General features: G+C 42.9%; 2 protein-coding genes across 11 annotated transcripts in view; one reads left to right on the forward strand and one right to left on the reverse strand.

Annotated features, from left to right (window-relative positions):
- LOC121600637 (neurogenic protein mastermind-like) overlaps positions 1-13,691 on the forward strand; it is a 67,575-nt gene that overhangs the window by 49,452 nt on the left and 4,432 nt on the right. For 8 of the 9 annotated variants that reach the window (XM_041929427.1, XM_041929422.1, XM_041929425.1 and 5 more), the window contains 3 exons: positions 579-644; positions 10,491-11,073; positions 12,416-13,639. In XM_041929427.1, the coding sequence (XP_041785361.1) occupies positions 579-644; positions 10,491-11,073; positions 12,416-13,639 (1,873 nt within the window). The remainder of the gene's footprint in view (positions 1-578; positions 645-10,490; positions 11,074-12,415; positions 13,640-13,691) is intronic. The other variant, XM_041929428.1, reaches the window with a different exon arrangement.
- On the reverse strand, positions 2,394-7,653 carry LOC121600638 (glutamate receptor ionotropic, kainate 3). Of its 2 annotated transcripts, XM_041929432.1 has the most exons (5): positions 6,867-7,653; positions 6,006-6,783; positions 5,766-5,915; positions 4,257-5,691; positions 2,394-4,172 (listed from the first exon to the last, which is right to left on the reverse strand). In XM_041929432.1, exons 2-5 carry the CDS (start codon positions 6,172-6,174, stop codon positions 3,050-3,052), a joined length of 2,877 nt encoding a protein of 958 aa, XP_041785366.1. In that variant the 5' UTR covers positions 6,175-6,783; positions 6,867-7,653; the 3' UTR covers positions 2,394-3,049. The 2 variants fall into 2 exon arrangements, with proteins under 2 accessions (XP_041785366.1, XP_041785368.1); XM_041929434.1 differs by having other exon boundaries at positions 5,766-6,783.

The following is a 13,691-nucleotide window of genomic DNA, read 5'->3' on the forward strand; positions in this document are numbered from 1 at the left end:
GAAACTGTTGCTGTTGTTGCTCGATTAACGGAGGTTCGGTTGTACGTGCCGCTAAAAATAGTGAATCGTAAAACCTTATACGGAATTAGATGAAACTATCAACCCATTGGCTCACTATTTGCAGTGATATTTTTACGTTGGTTTTTATTTCTTTAATAGTTTTTTACCATTTATTGTAATGTAAATGTGTTATTTCGGCTTGAAGGCACGTTTATCACAGTTATTTTATTACGGTGCAATTTACGTTCTTTGTATATTTCGTTTTAACAGTTTACCTACAATTTCCTAGCACCCGTGCATTCTTCTCTACCTGTTAAAATCAAGCTGCCGTCAGTTCTAAATAATTATTAAGGAATATTACATTGTGTCCACTCGATATAAAATTGAATCATCATAATTTATTATAATAAATTTCAACTGATGAGAATGATGTTTAAATGTGAGCATTATGAAAGCTTTAGCGATAATATTGTTTAAATAAAAATAAAATGCTTAACTACGGGTAAAATTTTTTAACTGCCTCTCACATTGTTTTGTATCGATCGTAATAATGCAAATACCTTTTGATGTTTTCACAGGTAAGCGCCAACTGCGAAACAACGATTGGTCGTCAATCCAAACGGAACAACAAAACTGTTCACACGGTAAGCTTTATGAAGATTCTTAAATATAATATTGGTTTGTAGCTTAAACGATAATATTGCAAGTAGAAATGCCGGGTTTGTCAGTTTTGAGATAATTTTACCAATCTTTTTCATCGTATTCTTCTTCTAATGTCCATTCAGCAGGGCGGCTTGCAAGCCTACTAAGTAGCTACGAAAGGACAGTTTAGATGAGAGTCGAACCACATCCAGCCTATACAGGAGGTGATCCGATTCCTATTAGGTCAGATAGGCGCTCCAAAATCTCAAACTTTGTTGATGTTTTCATGCGTTTGGCTAAAAGGCGTTAAAATCCGTGTTTCCATTTGCACTGAATTTGGTACCAACATCGGGTAAAATGTTGGCAAAACGCCACCACAGTTTTGAAAAACCATCAAGATGACCTTATGCATCACAAGTTGAGAAAAATACACTTTATTTTCATTTAAACCATCTTATGGGCTATTGCTCGGTCGCAAAATCAAGTGTAAGCTAATGCCTTTAACTCGATAAACCTTTGCGCTCGATATCAACATATTAGTTTGATCCATCGGATGCAATGTGCGTGCGAATCGTTTTAGGCCATGTACAAATACAATAATAGTGCCACTATGAAACGGCCGGGTCCACCGTTCGCAACGAATTATGAAAGATTGATCGGATTATGACCTAACGCTACTTCCGGTATATGTATTCACTTTTTATGCGCGTTTGAAGCGTATCTTCCGGTTCCATTAAACACTTGGTTTCCATTTTATGTGGGTTGTGTGTTTGGTCAATTTGAAATTAATCGAAAAACAGACCGGGGATAACGCCGTATGTTGATTTCATTTTGCAATTAGTGTCAAGGGTAGACAACATCAAACTATTTGGCAGTTCACCATTTTCGTTCGAATATTAGAAAAGCTACATAGCTTTTCAATAAATCATTTAATGTGATTACCAACACATAAAAAAAGATTAATAACTTATAATAAACAATCAATATTATAATTTATTTTGTAAATTTAAACATCATACTAATACATTCTTTCGTTTTCAACTACTGCTAGAGTAAACAGAGGGACACATCCATGAAATGAAATGTTGCAATTCGTTTAACTGTTTAAATTGGTTTTTAAAAAAGAAAGCATTTTGATTGATTTTACACTAGTGTTTTTTTTTCTTCTAGAAATGTTGATTAGTTTTTATCTAGTATAGATAAATAATGGAACGCATTTTATCGATGTGGTTTCACTAACACTTGCAGTCGCTCGGGCTGCAGATGAACGATATATATATATATACATTCTAATCTATACGCCTGACCCAGCATGGTCCCGGTGCAGCAAAACGAGTCATGCTGTCAGAAAATGTAATGAAGCTGAATTAATGATTATGCAATCATTGTCAATGATGGCGGCTGCCAGAGGCCATACACGCGATGTATGTATAGTGATGTATAGTTATTTTTTCCAGGGCTAGCGAGCAACTGTTTACCGTTTGCTGCTAAACCAAAGAAACACTTTGCCTGGTAGAGAACTAACGTCGTTTGGAGGCGAATGTTTGAAACATTAAAAAATCAATCAAACAAAGAGCCCTCATGTTTCCTGCGTGTAGGGATTTGGTGTAGGGCTCAAGAATATCGACTGGCCGTGGTAGTATTAGTAGTAGTAGTAGTATTTTCTGGAAAATGGAGTCATTCCAACACCCACGATGTTCCGGTGCGCGCTCTATCCCAAAACCGGGTAGCCGAAACAGGCCACGTTAGGGATCAACACCATTTATCTATCACTAAGTGAAGCTTTCAAACCATTTGCCTTAATGAAGCGGATATCTCGGGGCATGGGCATGGGTTTGGCTAAGGCAACCACTCATTACGTTGTGAATCTTTGCGTACAGACGCCACAAGTCTATCAAACGTATGGTTTATTTCATCTTCATACTCGTTTGGTCACGACAATATACTTTGAGCGTTGGACTACTACCACCATGCCCGACAACCGCTACCATCAAACACACTTATTTGCGTGCAGCTGGTCAGTTGTCAGAATAAATGAGCAGCTAGTTGATTTCCACCCTTAGATACAATTTGTTTGGCGAACCAGTGTTAAAAATAGTTGCCGCTCCGCAGTGTTTCATAACAATTGTTGGGCTTTTCTGAAATTAGCTGGAACAACATTGAGTTCATTGGAGTGATCTGCTTTTAAAATGAAAATTCTTTATTTCTTCGTGAACAGAGCGTTTTGTTTGTTTTCCTAATTCTTTTGAAAACAAAGCGTTTTTAAATACTTTCGTATTGTTGAATTGTGTTTAATGCACTAACCAGAAAGCATACATAAATTTCATTAGTGAGTAACTTAAAGTTTAAAATATTTAAAGTAAACATTGCATTATTCATCCATTTATAGAGGCCATCTTGCATGTAGCTAATGTATAGCATTCCTAGGCATTATGGCAATGTAGGAAAGTTTTTGTTGCTTTTCTGCCGCTGATACAAACTTATTGCCGATCGTAATTTCCTTCGGTATTGGCTTCTCTTTTTTCGTGTTGATTTTCACTGTCGTCGCACCGCGAAGCGCCTTAGCTGGCGTGTCCAAATCGAGCAGATGCTTCACCGCAGCGATCGATTTTTGTTTCAGAGCAATGCGCTTACCATCCCGCGCCATGGGTTTGTCCGCATTTCCGAATGGTGCTACTTTAATAAAGTTTCGGCTGCTCTCCTTACGACGATAGTAAATTACCTCACCGAGCAGTGTGATCATTGCAAGCGCTAATCCCACCAATGTCGCTATGAACACACCCCCCAGACTTTCCAGCGTGATACCCTCACTGTCGTCGGTGTTGGGACACTGGGACCGGGCACTGTTGTTCCAAAATTTAGCCGTGAGCGACTCGAAGTAGCGCTCCTTTTGCAGCTCAAGTATGAAATAGCTTAGCTCGTCCTGCAAATGGCTGCCCTGCTGCACGGCGATCCCGTAGGGCTGCTCGGCAAAAACCTCGCCGACCTCTGTGAAATTACAGTTGCGCGATATTTCGTACCTTATTTCGGCGGAATCGTGTATGAATGCAAAGTCAGCATCGAGGCGCTCGTTGACACGGCGGAACCCTTCAGCTGCTGTAGCTACCGGGTTGGCAGACTCGATCGCGGACAGGATGTTGATGTACTGCTCTTTTATCGGATAGTCCCAGACGCGATACTGCGCCTGATCGTTCCCACTAGACAGTGTTAGATTGCGCCACATTTGGTACAGTACGTCTTCTGCGTTTTTCATGTTACGGAAGTACTCGTGCGTATCGGAATCCTTCACGACCGTGTACTTGATGCGGCTTTGTCGTGATAGCTGCTCCAGCGATTGAACAGGCGTTTGCATGCGTTCGACCGTGAGAAAGGCGGCTAGATTCGCTGTAAAAGTTGCCAGCATTAGAACCACAAATAACCAGTATGCAGCCACAAGCGTTCTACCCGAGAGGGCTTTCGGTGCTTCCCCGCCACCCTGAGGGGTGAAAGAGGTCAACGCAAACCAGAAGCTTTCTTTCAATGTGAATTTTCTGCAAAAATAGTCAAAGCAAAACAGCACTTTTTGTTTAAAATGAATTTGCATATGACCGTAAGCAAGATTGGCCCTCTCTTACCTGCACTCATATGGATACGCGTCCTTGTTATTTTTCGCGCTGTATGGTGAAAACTTATCCAAAAGCCACAGCATGACAGCGGTTGCAACGATCGCCAGCAAGATACTCAGCCAAACCTCCAGACGCAGCACGGTCATAAACTTGAACAGCGACGTTTCGCGAACCGGCTTGCGCATTGCTATCAGGATGCCCGTTTGCTCGAAGTATGGCGCTACAAAGTCTACCACTTCCTCCCGTTCGGCCGTCATTTTGAGCGAAGCGATAGCAAAATCGATCTCACCCACGACTAAATCGCCGACAAGGCCATCCCATTTGCCGTCCGCATCACGCAGCCCGAAGGTACCGTTCCGTGGCGAAACGAGATCGTAGTCAAAGTTCATAACAACCGACAGCTGATGCAGGAAATCGATACAGTACCCTTCCCAGATCGGCTCGCCAGTGGCCGAATTGCGCAGGATATTTCCATTTGGATCACGTTTGCGATATGCCCACGGTATAGATTCGGTTGTTCCGACGCGAAAAAACCGTTTGCTAGGTTGAAGCGATTCGTTCTTAACCAGCACTATCTGACCTTTTGCCACATTTCCGATTGTGGCAGCTGGCGGCGGCTGTGCTGCACTGGTAGTGTTTTGATTTGCGGGTTGGCTGATTATCGAGAGATTAAGATTGGGACGTAACATACCGCTCTCGGGTGTGATCCAAAATTCTGCCATCGCGGCGATCTCGTTCATTAGTTTCTTCTGCGCTGCGATCGCATGCTCCAAGAGCTCTTGCTGCTGTGACTCCGGCGTACAGTTAGATGCGCGTACCAGAGGAATAGGATATTTGATAAACCATTGCACAATTCGCTCCAGCACATTCTGTAAATGTGCATCCATCGGATCGAACGATTCAGGACAGATGCAGGGAAAGCGCTGTTGCAAAAGGATACAACACGTATTGCTGTCCAGAACCAAACGATTCATTTGTGGGAAATCATCCCCAAGGGTATACTTGTCTGTCTGCAGATCGGTGAACAGCAAGTTCCACTTCTCCGGCTTACGCACCAGCCCACCATCAATGGCTTTTTGAAGTATGGTGTTCATTTCCATCGTTCCTGCTATCACGGCGTAAAAGGATGGATACGGTCGAAGGTCCTTTATTCTGTCCACCGTATCACCATCCAGTTCGCCAAAGACGATGGCCCGAAGATATGAATCTGTTATGAGCAGATAAATCGTGGCATCTGCATCCTGATAGTTTGGCAGGATGTACACTACATCGCTGCCACCACGCGCCAATAGAAAGCTTTCCAGTAGTTTCACATACGTTTGCACGGACAGGTCAATGTGGAAGTAGGAAATGCCAAACTCTTCTGCAGCACTGGCTAGGTGTCTCGAATCAATCCAAGTCGTATCCAGCAGAATTGAAACTCCCTCAAACATGGCTGCACAGACTGTGCACGGTATAATTACACGGAAGGATTAGACACAAATAGAGAGCTTAACAGGAGACCAAATGGTAACTTACACTGTTCGTCTTCACCAAACGGTGCAAATTCATGATCGTATTGAATATAGTATTCTTTTATCGATATTCCATTTGCATTAGCCATCACTTTCTTCATTACATTACCTACCATTATAGGAATGTGCGGTTGTGTCTTTTCGTGTATTATTGCTGTAAAGTATTTTATTAGCAATCACTCATTGGTTAAAAAAAAACAAAACAATAACATAACATCACAGTACTTCTTATCACCAATCTTACCAATTCCAAACAAATTACTCTGTCCTTCCTCCTGCGTTACATCGATTGATATTACAGGCTGAAATACCACCAAAATCGCAAAAAAAATAAATGCCAACATTTTTCTTCTACTGTTCCCTACGCGTAACGAGTTCCTGCGTCGTGAAAAGCTAGAAAAAGAATGATGCATATACTTTTGAAATGCTACCCTATATCAGAATCAATTGACTGGCATCGTAAGTGGTTAGCACAGAATTTTGAATCTTATATATTTGACGTCAAATTATTGTCCTGCCTTTCTTTCTCCAACCCTTTGTTGGACGTATTGTGCCACTGACATGCATACAGGGGAACTAGTACTGACCACCATTTTACGAAAATTACCATTTATTATCCTCATTCATCCATTGCATACCTTTACTGGGCGATTGGGCCGTCGGTGGTTGGCACCGTGTGACACATTCGTGCTCGCCTCGAATTTTCATAATTAATTCCAATAAATCACTACTTCGGCAGTGTAATGTCGATGTCAAAGCAGTAGTGGACGGTTCTTGTCTTGACGAATCCTTGCACGATTTCTGTTAGAGCAGCGTAAGGATGTTAATAGTGTGGAGTATCCTCATACCCGAGCTGATCGAGAATGTAACGCCATAGCCTTGACGAGTATCCATAGCACGTTGGCCGAGGGCAAACGCAAATAAAGCTTTGAAGGAAAAATGTGCGATACAGTATAAATATTCCAACAAACCCTCCAACTACTACCAAAGGTACAATGTTGGTTTCTAAGAAATGTTGGAACCTAAAGAAGAAATAGAAAATTTATTTACAAAATAGAATTTTACGAAAAATACCACAGCTCAAAACCTGAAGAAAAAAACACACCTAGAAAACCTGGGACTGCGGTTGGGAGATGATGGTGGTGGAAGTTGCTTTTGGGGATTTGTGGTTGAGAACTTGCTTTGATTTGTGATCAGTTGATGCGTTATACTCTGTTTCAAATTGTGCTGAATTCGTTTAAGCTCTATTGCTGCATCTCCTTCGTATGGATCAACATACATCAAAGACACTTTTAATTCTTCCCCGATAGTTTTCATGTTTTTTTTAAACCAGAAGGTGCATGTTCTAACATTCTTAAGCACCCAAAACAGCCTACTACTTTGGTGTAGCTTACTTTGTTTGTCAGTTTAGTTTTGTTTCTAAATCTTTATAGTACTTTCGTTCCTTTGATTGTAATTTTCTGTAATTATGATACACGATTGGTAAGGGTTTTCAACGTTACCTTTGCCATTCCCTTTGCCCAGCTGTAACTATTGCTGGTATTAGGTTTAGAGAGATTAATCTTCTTCTCTTTCTTCTTCGTTTCGTAACGTTCTACGTGGTTTCTACTTCATGCCAGCCTATACAGACTTTTGAGGCTTATTCGGTGCCATACAGGGAGTCGATCCATTCTAGACTTGAACCAACGATGGACATGTTGTTAGGTCGTGCGAGTAAACGGCCGCCCTTAACAGAGCTTGCACTTTGTTTGGCATGCGACGTTACTGTGGCTTGTAGCTACCGAACAAACAACCACTCAACTAGCAACATCCGACTGTGCCCGCTGCTTCTTAGATGATACGATCATACTTCTTCTTCTTCTTTGGCACAACAACCGCTGTCGGTCAAGGCCTGCGCCAGTACCCACTAGTGAAGTGAGCTTGGCTTTCAGTGACTTATTGTTACCATAGCAGGATAGTCAGTCCTACGTATGGGGGCACGGTCTATTCGGGACTTGAACCCATGACGGGCATGTTGTTACGTCGTACGAGTTGACGACTGTACCACCAGACCGGCCCAATACGATCATACACCTATCTTAATTTTCTTTAAAGCGCGGTACTATACGAATAGTCTAGAAAGAGCTATCGTGACAGTAGGAAAAAACCTAAGCAAGAAACGAAAATTACCTGCCAACATCTCTGGAGAAAGTATCAAATCATTCGGAGCAACTTTTGCTGCTAGCTCAGCTCCTACCACGCAAAAGCCTTAGAGACTTATTTAATTTTTTTTGTCGCGAAATAGATGAAAAGCAAATCCATGAACCCGATGAGAGACACATTTTTGGATAGTAAGGGGAATGTGAAAACAAACCGAACCATTTTGATATGACCAAACGAGGCGCGACGACAGGCGTACGTGAAAATCTACCGACTCAGTGAACCGATTTCTTTTTACTGCTCACATGTAAATGTTGGTGTTGGTTTTTTCGTGCGAGGTAAAAAGTAAAATCTCGCGATAATCACCGTGGTAGTTGTAGTAGTAGTAGTAGTAGTAGTAGTAGTAGTAGTAGTAGTAGTAGTAGTAGTAGTAGTAGTAGTAGTAGTGGGGTTGGTCACCGCTGTTACGCTACACACTACCTTTAGCCTAATGGTGGATTGCAATTGCTGCGGCACAGTATGAACTTTGACTTTGTAAGAAGGTTGAGGAGTATCAAACCACACTTTACTTAGTTGCTGCACAACCTCGGAAAGGAATATTTGCGTCGAATTTTGACGTGTGCTGGAAGTATATGCACGCTTCAGTTGCAAGTATAGTGGCGCTAAAACGTACAAACAGGCAAAGCATCATTTTATGCTCAACAGCCGCTAGAAAGGTGAAATCTCCACATGCTTTCAAGTAGTACCGGGGAAATGCTTTACTAACAGTGCTTATATTTAACGGTAGCTCGCTCAATGCCAAGCGCAAACGCTTGTCTATGGACGAGATACGTACGCTGCTTCGCTGTAGGAAAACGAGAAAAGGCTGCGTACAAAGCAGCACACCACAACCAACATAATGGCAAATGACCCAAATTAAAGTTTGCGTTGCTAGCTTCCCTTCGCCCAAATTCACGGTGGTGGACAGTGCGACGTTGTTGTAGCACACCAACGTGTAGTGCTTCCCTCCTGCTCGGTAGTGTGTCTCGCTGTGTGCGATGTCTCTTTCGGCAAGCCTTAGTTCTCTTTTTCTTCGCATTGCATGTGGGAAGGTAACACGGGAAAGACGTTGAAGCCAGCGTGGTAGTACTCCTCGATGCGTCAGTGTACGTGCCGGCCGTTCGTTGTCCGTGACCGCCGAGGGTTATTTCTCTGCCTGGTGTGCTTCGGTTGGAGCTTCGAGAGCGAGCTTTGAGTCGAGCTTTGTTGGCGTTAACACAACCGCACGTCCCATGCTTTGTTGCAAACCGGTATAGTTAACGATTTTGTTAGATGATGTGTTTTGCTGTTTTACTTTATATTTAACATTGCAATCGAAAAAAAATTATAGAAAAAAGAAGACTGCATTTGCTGCTTGCAAAATAACGTTCTATAGGGCGGAGTGGCTGTAAAAGTTTAAATATGTTTTCTAATAATTTATTGCTCGGCTTACAACTGCGTACATTTCATTAATCTTTATAAGTTGCATTACAGCATGCATAATACGGATTTTCCAATATTGAAAACTATGTGTGAAATTATTTTGTGAAAGAAAAAATGGTAATTGTCATGCATTTTTTATGCAATGCGTTTCATTTGCTTCAGACCCCGTTTTATAAAATGAAGCTCCGTGCCGATAAATCGTATCCCGTGCAATCGAAACGGGATCGAAAGGGCAAACGCATTTCAGGAATATTACTGCCACTGAATGCACCATCTCTTCCTACGGGAAAGAATCGATAAAGCCACCATTTTAATGATGCCCATCTCACAGCAGCATAATCATTTCTGGGGAGGCTTTCAGACGGAACACACGAAACGAGTGAGAATTTGAAAATCAAATGCAATGCACAGCGCGATAAGGCCGTGTTTGAGTACTCGTCTAATTTAGAAGTGTTACGTGATTTCGGCAAATCTCCCGATGCCCATTCTCGTTAATTTTCATCGCTAGCGGTGGTGGCACACGGTCAGGTTTTTGGTGTGTATGTGTTCTATATGAACAAACTTGTCCGGTTTTGTCGTACACTGTGGTGGCATGTGTGTGCTGCATTTGCGACTAGTTTGAACCCAGCCCGAAAAGAACTCGATTTGTTTGGAGTAGAAGCAGTAGTGCCCTACGAAGGGACTGCATTGAAGGTATAAACTACTGTCTAGGTATGGATGCGTCCATTGGAAAAGTGCCACCATACCATGCTTATGTTGTGGAGCGGAGTGGTAAGCTGTTTTACACCACTATTGTACAACTCGGAAGCAACAAACGAAGGATGCAAAGTTGGTTGGTGTGTATTAAATCCAATTATGTCGTCGATGAATTGCACATATTTAATTCAGCACTTAGAACTTGGCAAGCCCATGTCTCTTTAATTATAAAATCAGGCGATCTTCTTTTAAACTGGGATAAATAATCTTATAATGATTGTATGTTTAATTCAAATATAACCCCAAGAACAATATCTACTTGCACTACAATATATACTTCATATAAATAACTAAAAATAAAATAATAACAAACTTATGTTTGTTTTTTTTTTAAATATTTCAATTTCAATTTTATTTCTTTACTCATCAACAGGTGTCAGCCGGTCAGCATTTACATCTTAGTGGTGATCTTAAAACGGGTGTTTCGGTAGCCGCACAACAAGGTGTTTTCTTCAGCCAACAACAAACTGGTCAACAACAACAGCAACAGCAACAACAGCAGCAGCAACAACAACAGCAGCAGCAGCAGCAACAGAATCAGCAACAGCATCAGCAACACGCGCAACATCAACAGCATTCACAACATCCACAACATCAGCAACACCAACCACATCAACAGCACCAGCAGCATGGTCAACATCCACAGCACCAGCAGCATCATTCACAGCATCAGCAGCAGCAGCATCAGCAACATCAACATCAGCCGCATCAGCAGCACCATGGACAGCAGACTGGGCCAAAGCAGCAAACACAGCAAGGAAAGCAAACCGGCCCCGGTATGGGTAACTTACCTGGCGGAATGGTCGGTGGACAGGGTGGTGTTGGCAATGTGGGCAATAACGTTGGACCCCAGAACACGATACCAAACGTTCCAGGGCAGGGTATAAATACTGGAAATGTCGGTGGCAATGCTTCTAATCAGAACCATCCTCAGAACCAAGTGCCCAATTCACAAGGTAAGAATCGACCAAATCGGTCAAAACAAACTTTTGTAATCTTCCGTTTTTTTGTAATGTGATGAATATTTTGTATTGTATTGTATTTTTACGCCCATTCAGTAAAGTCGTCATTTTTAACATTGTTGTTGCTTTTAACATTTTAGCATATTTAGACAATTCTGCCCAAGACCCGTATGAATAAAAAGGAACTCGTTTTTTTTTGTTTTTTTCTACATTTTGGTTGCGTGAAAACATTATATGCTTTATTAAAATATATATGTTTTAATACCAATATTATATACACATACATGTACCCAATTGGTGTTTATACACAAACAGACATGTATATGAATATATTAATGCGATATAGTACATTCTATACATATGTGTTAACATGTGTAATAAAATGAGAGGCTTTCAAATGCAAGAGCACAAATAGTGCGAGAATCATAAATGAGTGTATTCTGGCAGCCAAAACAAAAAAAAGCAGGATAATATTCGTACGAGGATATGGTTTCTGTGCCTGCTGTACTTTACTGAGTGGCATTTTCCCCTTACAGAGGACAAGAGCCCAAACTGCGCATGACCATGTGCAGTTTGATTTGACTGTACGTGCTCCAATCGATTGAACCGAAATGCAATATGTGCTACCGTCTGGTAAAAAAAATCAGGGGAAGCTACAATATGCGGGAGTAACGTTTTTCCCGATTGCAAAGCCGAACGACACGACTAAACGGATCGTTAAGACTCGCGTGTCTAGCCGGGGTGTATATGATACCCTACCGAATATCCCTTCTTTTATATTCCATGTTGATATCATCCGGTGATTTGCTTTTAGGTTAATAGATTTCCTTTGCGACACTGTCGCTATGGCAGAGCGACCATTATCGCCGGATTGAGTGTACCTGAAATGACTCGAACTTTTAGTGCTGTGTAGCTGAGCACTTTTTATAATGGTTTTTTGGATAAACTATATAGGTTCATGCAACTAATGTTAAAGGTTCCTTATTGGAAGAAGTAGAGCTATACTTTTACCAATCAAAGGTTTCATCAGTACCCGCACCATGTAGAATGTTGGCGTCATTTGTTCGTGCAAATCTGTACGATTGTTAAGCACTTTTTTATTATGCCACACAATCACCAATACGAACGTCGACCAAAGGGATGAATCGTAAAATGGGGTGGTTAATGAAGTGGGTAGTATCTGGAAGTGAAAAATAGAGGATTGTTCATATGTAAATGTTTTCACATATGAAGCTCGTGAGTTCGTAATGGCTTCTCCGTTCTCAATTTCACGATATGTAACACAAATAATTCTTACTTGATTGGTTCTACATGCTCGTTTTTATACCATTTTCAGGATCATCCATTGTTAACGAGGCACAATATACGGTATCACAATCCCAAACGATCAACTTTACGCAACAAACGATACGAGCCCGACAGCAGCAGCACCAGGTTAATGGAAATGTGGGTATGGCAAACGGCGGTGGTCCGCAACATCAACAGCAGCAACCCGGAATGGGAGGACCAGCACAGAACCAACCTCAGCAGCAACAACAGCAGCAGCCAACACATGCGAGTGGACCACAAGGCGGACAAGGGCTTGGCGGCAATGGTCCAGGAGGTGCTACTGGCCCCGGTATTGGACCCGGCGGTGGAACAGTACCACCTGGTATGGTTGGTGGTATGGTTGGTTCAGGTGGCATGGGAGGTCCTGGCGGTCCGGGTAATGGCGGTGTTGGAATGGGACCCAACGTTCCCATGGGAATGGGTGGCATGGGCGGTCCGAATGGAGGTGGCATCAGTGGGCTGAATACGATGGTGTCAAACTCGATGGCCCCTGGCGCTGGTAACGGTACGGGTGTTGTGACTGGGGCAGGCATGGGCGGTGCTAATGGCGGCATGATACATGCTGCCGGTGGTGGTGCTAGTGGTCCGGCAGGAGCAATGCGACACGCGGAGCAGATGAAATTTTTGCAACAACAACAGCAGCAGCAGCAGCAAATGATACGCGCTCAAGCCATGCAACAGCAGATGGTGGCCGGTGCTCGACCACCTCCACCAGACTATAAAGCGGCACAGCAGGCGAACCCAGCAGCAGCAGCGGCAGCAGCGGCCATGATGCAGCAGCAACAGGCACAGCAGCAACAAATGCTACACGCTGGGGGCCGTTTCCCAGCTATGCGAAGAATTACGCAGCAGCCGATTCCCCCTAGTGGACCCATGATGCGAGCCCAACATGCAGCTTACATGCAGCAGCAGCAGCAGATGGCTGGTCACAGTGGCCCTAGAGGACCGGCGGGCATGGTAGGAGGGTTCGGTGGAGGTGCTGGACCCAACGTTGGAGTTGTTCCTGGTGCAGGCGGTGCTGGTGGAGGTGCTGCTGGTGGTGGTGGTGCAGGAACAGTAACCGGATCGGTTATGAGTGGGCCGGTACAGCGGCCTCCAAATGTGCAGGTGGGACCAGAGGGTATGCCTATTGGGTCGCAGCAAGCAGAATGGCGGCATATGATGGCCATGCAACAGCAGCAAGTCAATTTTGGTGCCACAAGTGGTGGAAGTATGCGTCCAGGATTTGGTGGTAAGTGAAAAAAAAAACAATCTTTTTGATGTTCAATTCTGCAATCTGTTGG

This window comes from Anopheles merus, chromosome 3L (assembly GCF_017562075.2).
Source record: "Anopheles merus strain MAF chromosome 3L, AmerM5.1, whole genome shotgun sequence".
In the NCBI taxonomy this organism is placed as follows: Eukaryota; Metazoa; Arthropoda; class Insecta; order Diptera; family Culicidae; genus Anopheles; species Anopheles merus.

Coding starts and splice junctions, on each gene's coding strand:
- LOC121600638 (XM_041929432.1), bottom strand. CDS start 6,174: ATGCATCATTCTTTTTCTAGCTTTTCACGACGCAGGAACTCGTTACGC. Junction 5,692..5,765: donor GTTTGGTGAAGACGAACAGT/GTAAGTTACCAT, acceptor TACCGTGCACAG/TCTGTGCAGCCATGTTTGAG. Junction 4,173..4,256: donor GCGTATCCATATGAGTGCAG/GTAAGAGAGGGC, acceptor CTATTTTTGCAG/AAAATTCACATTGAAAGAAA.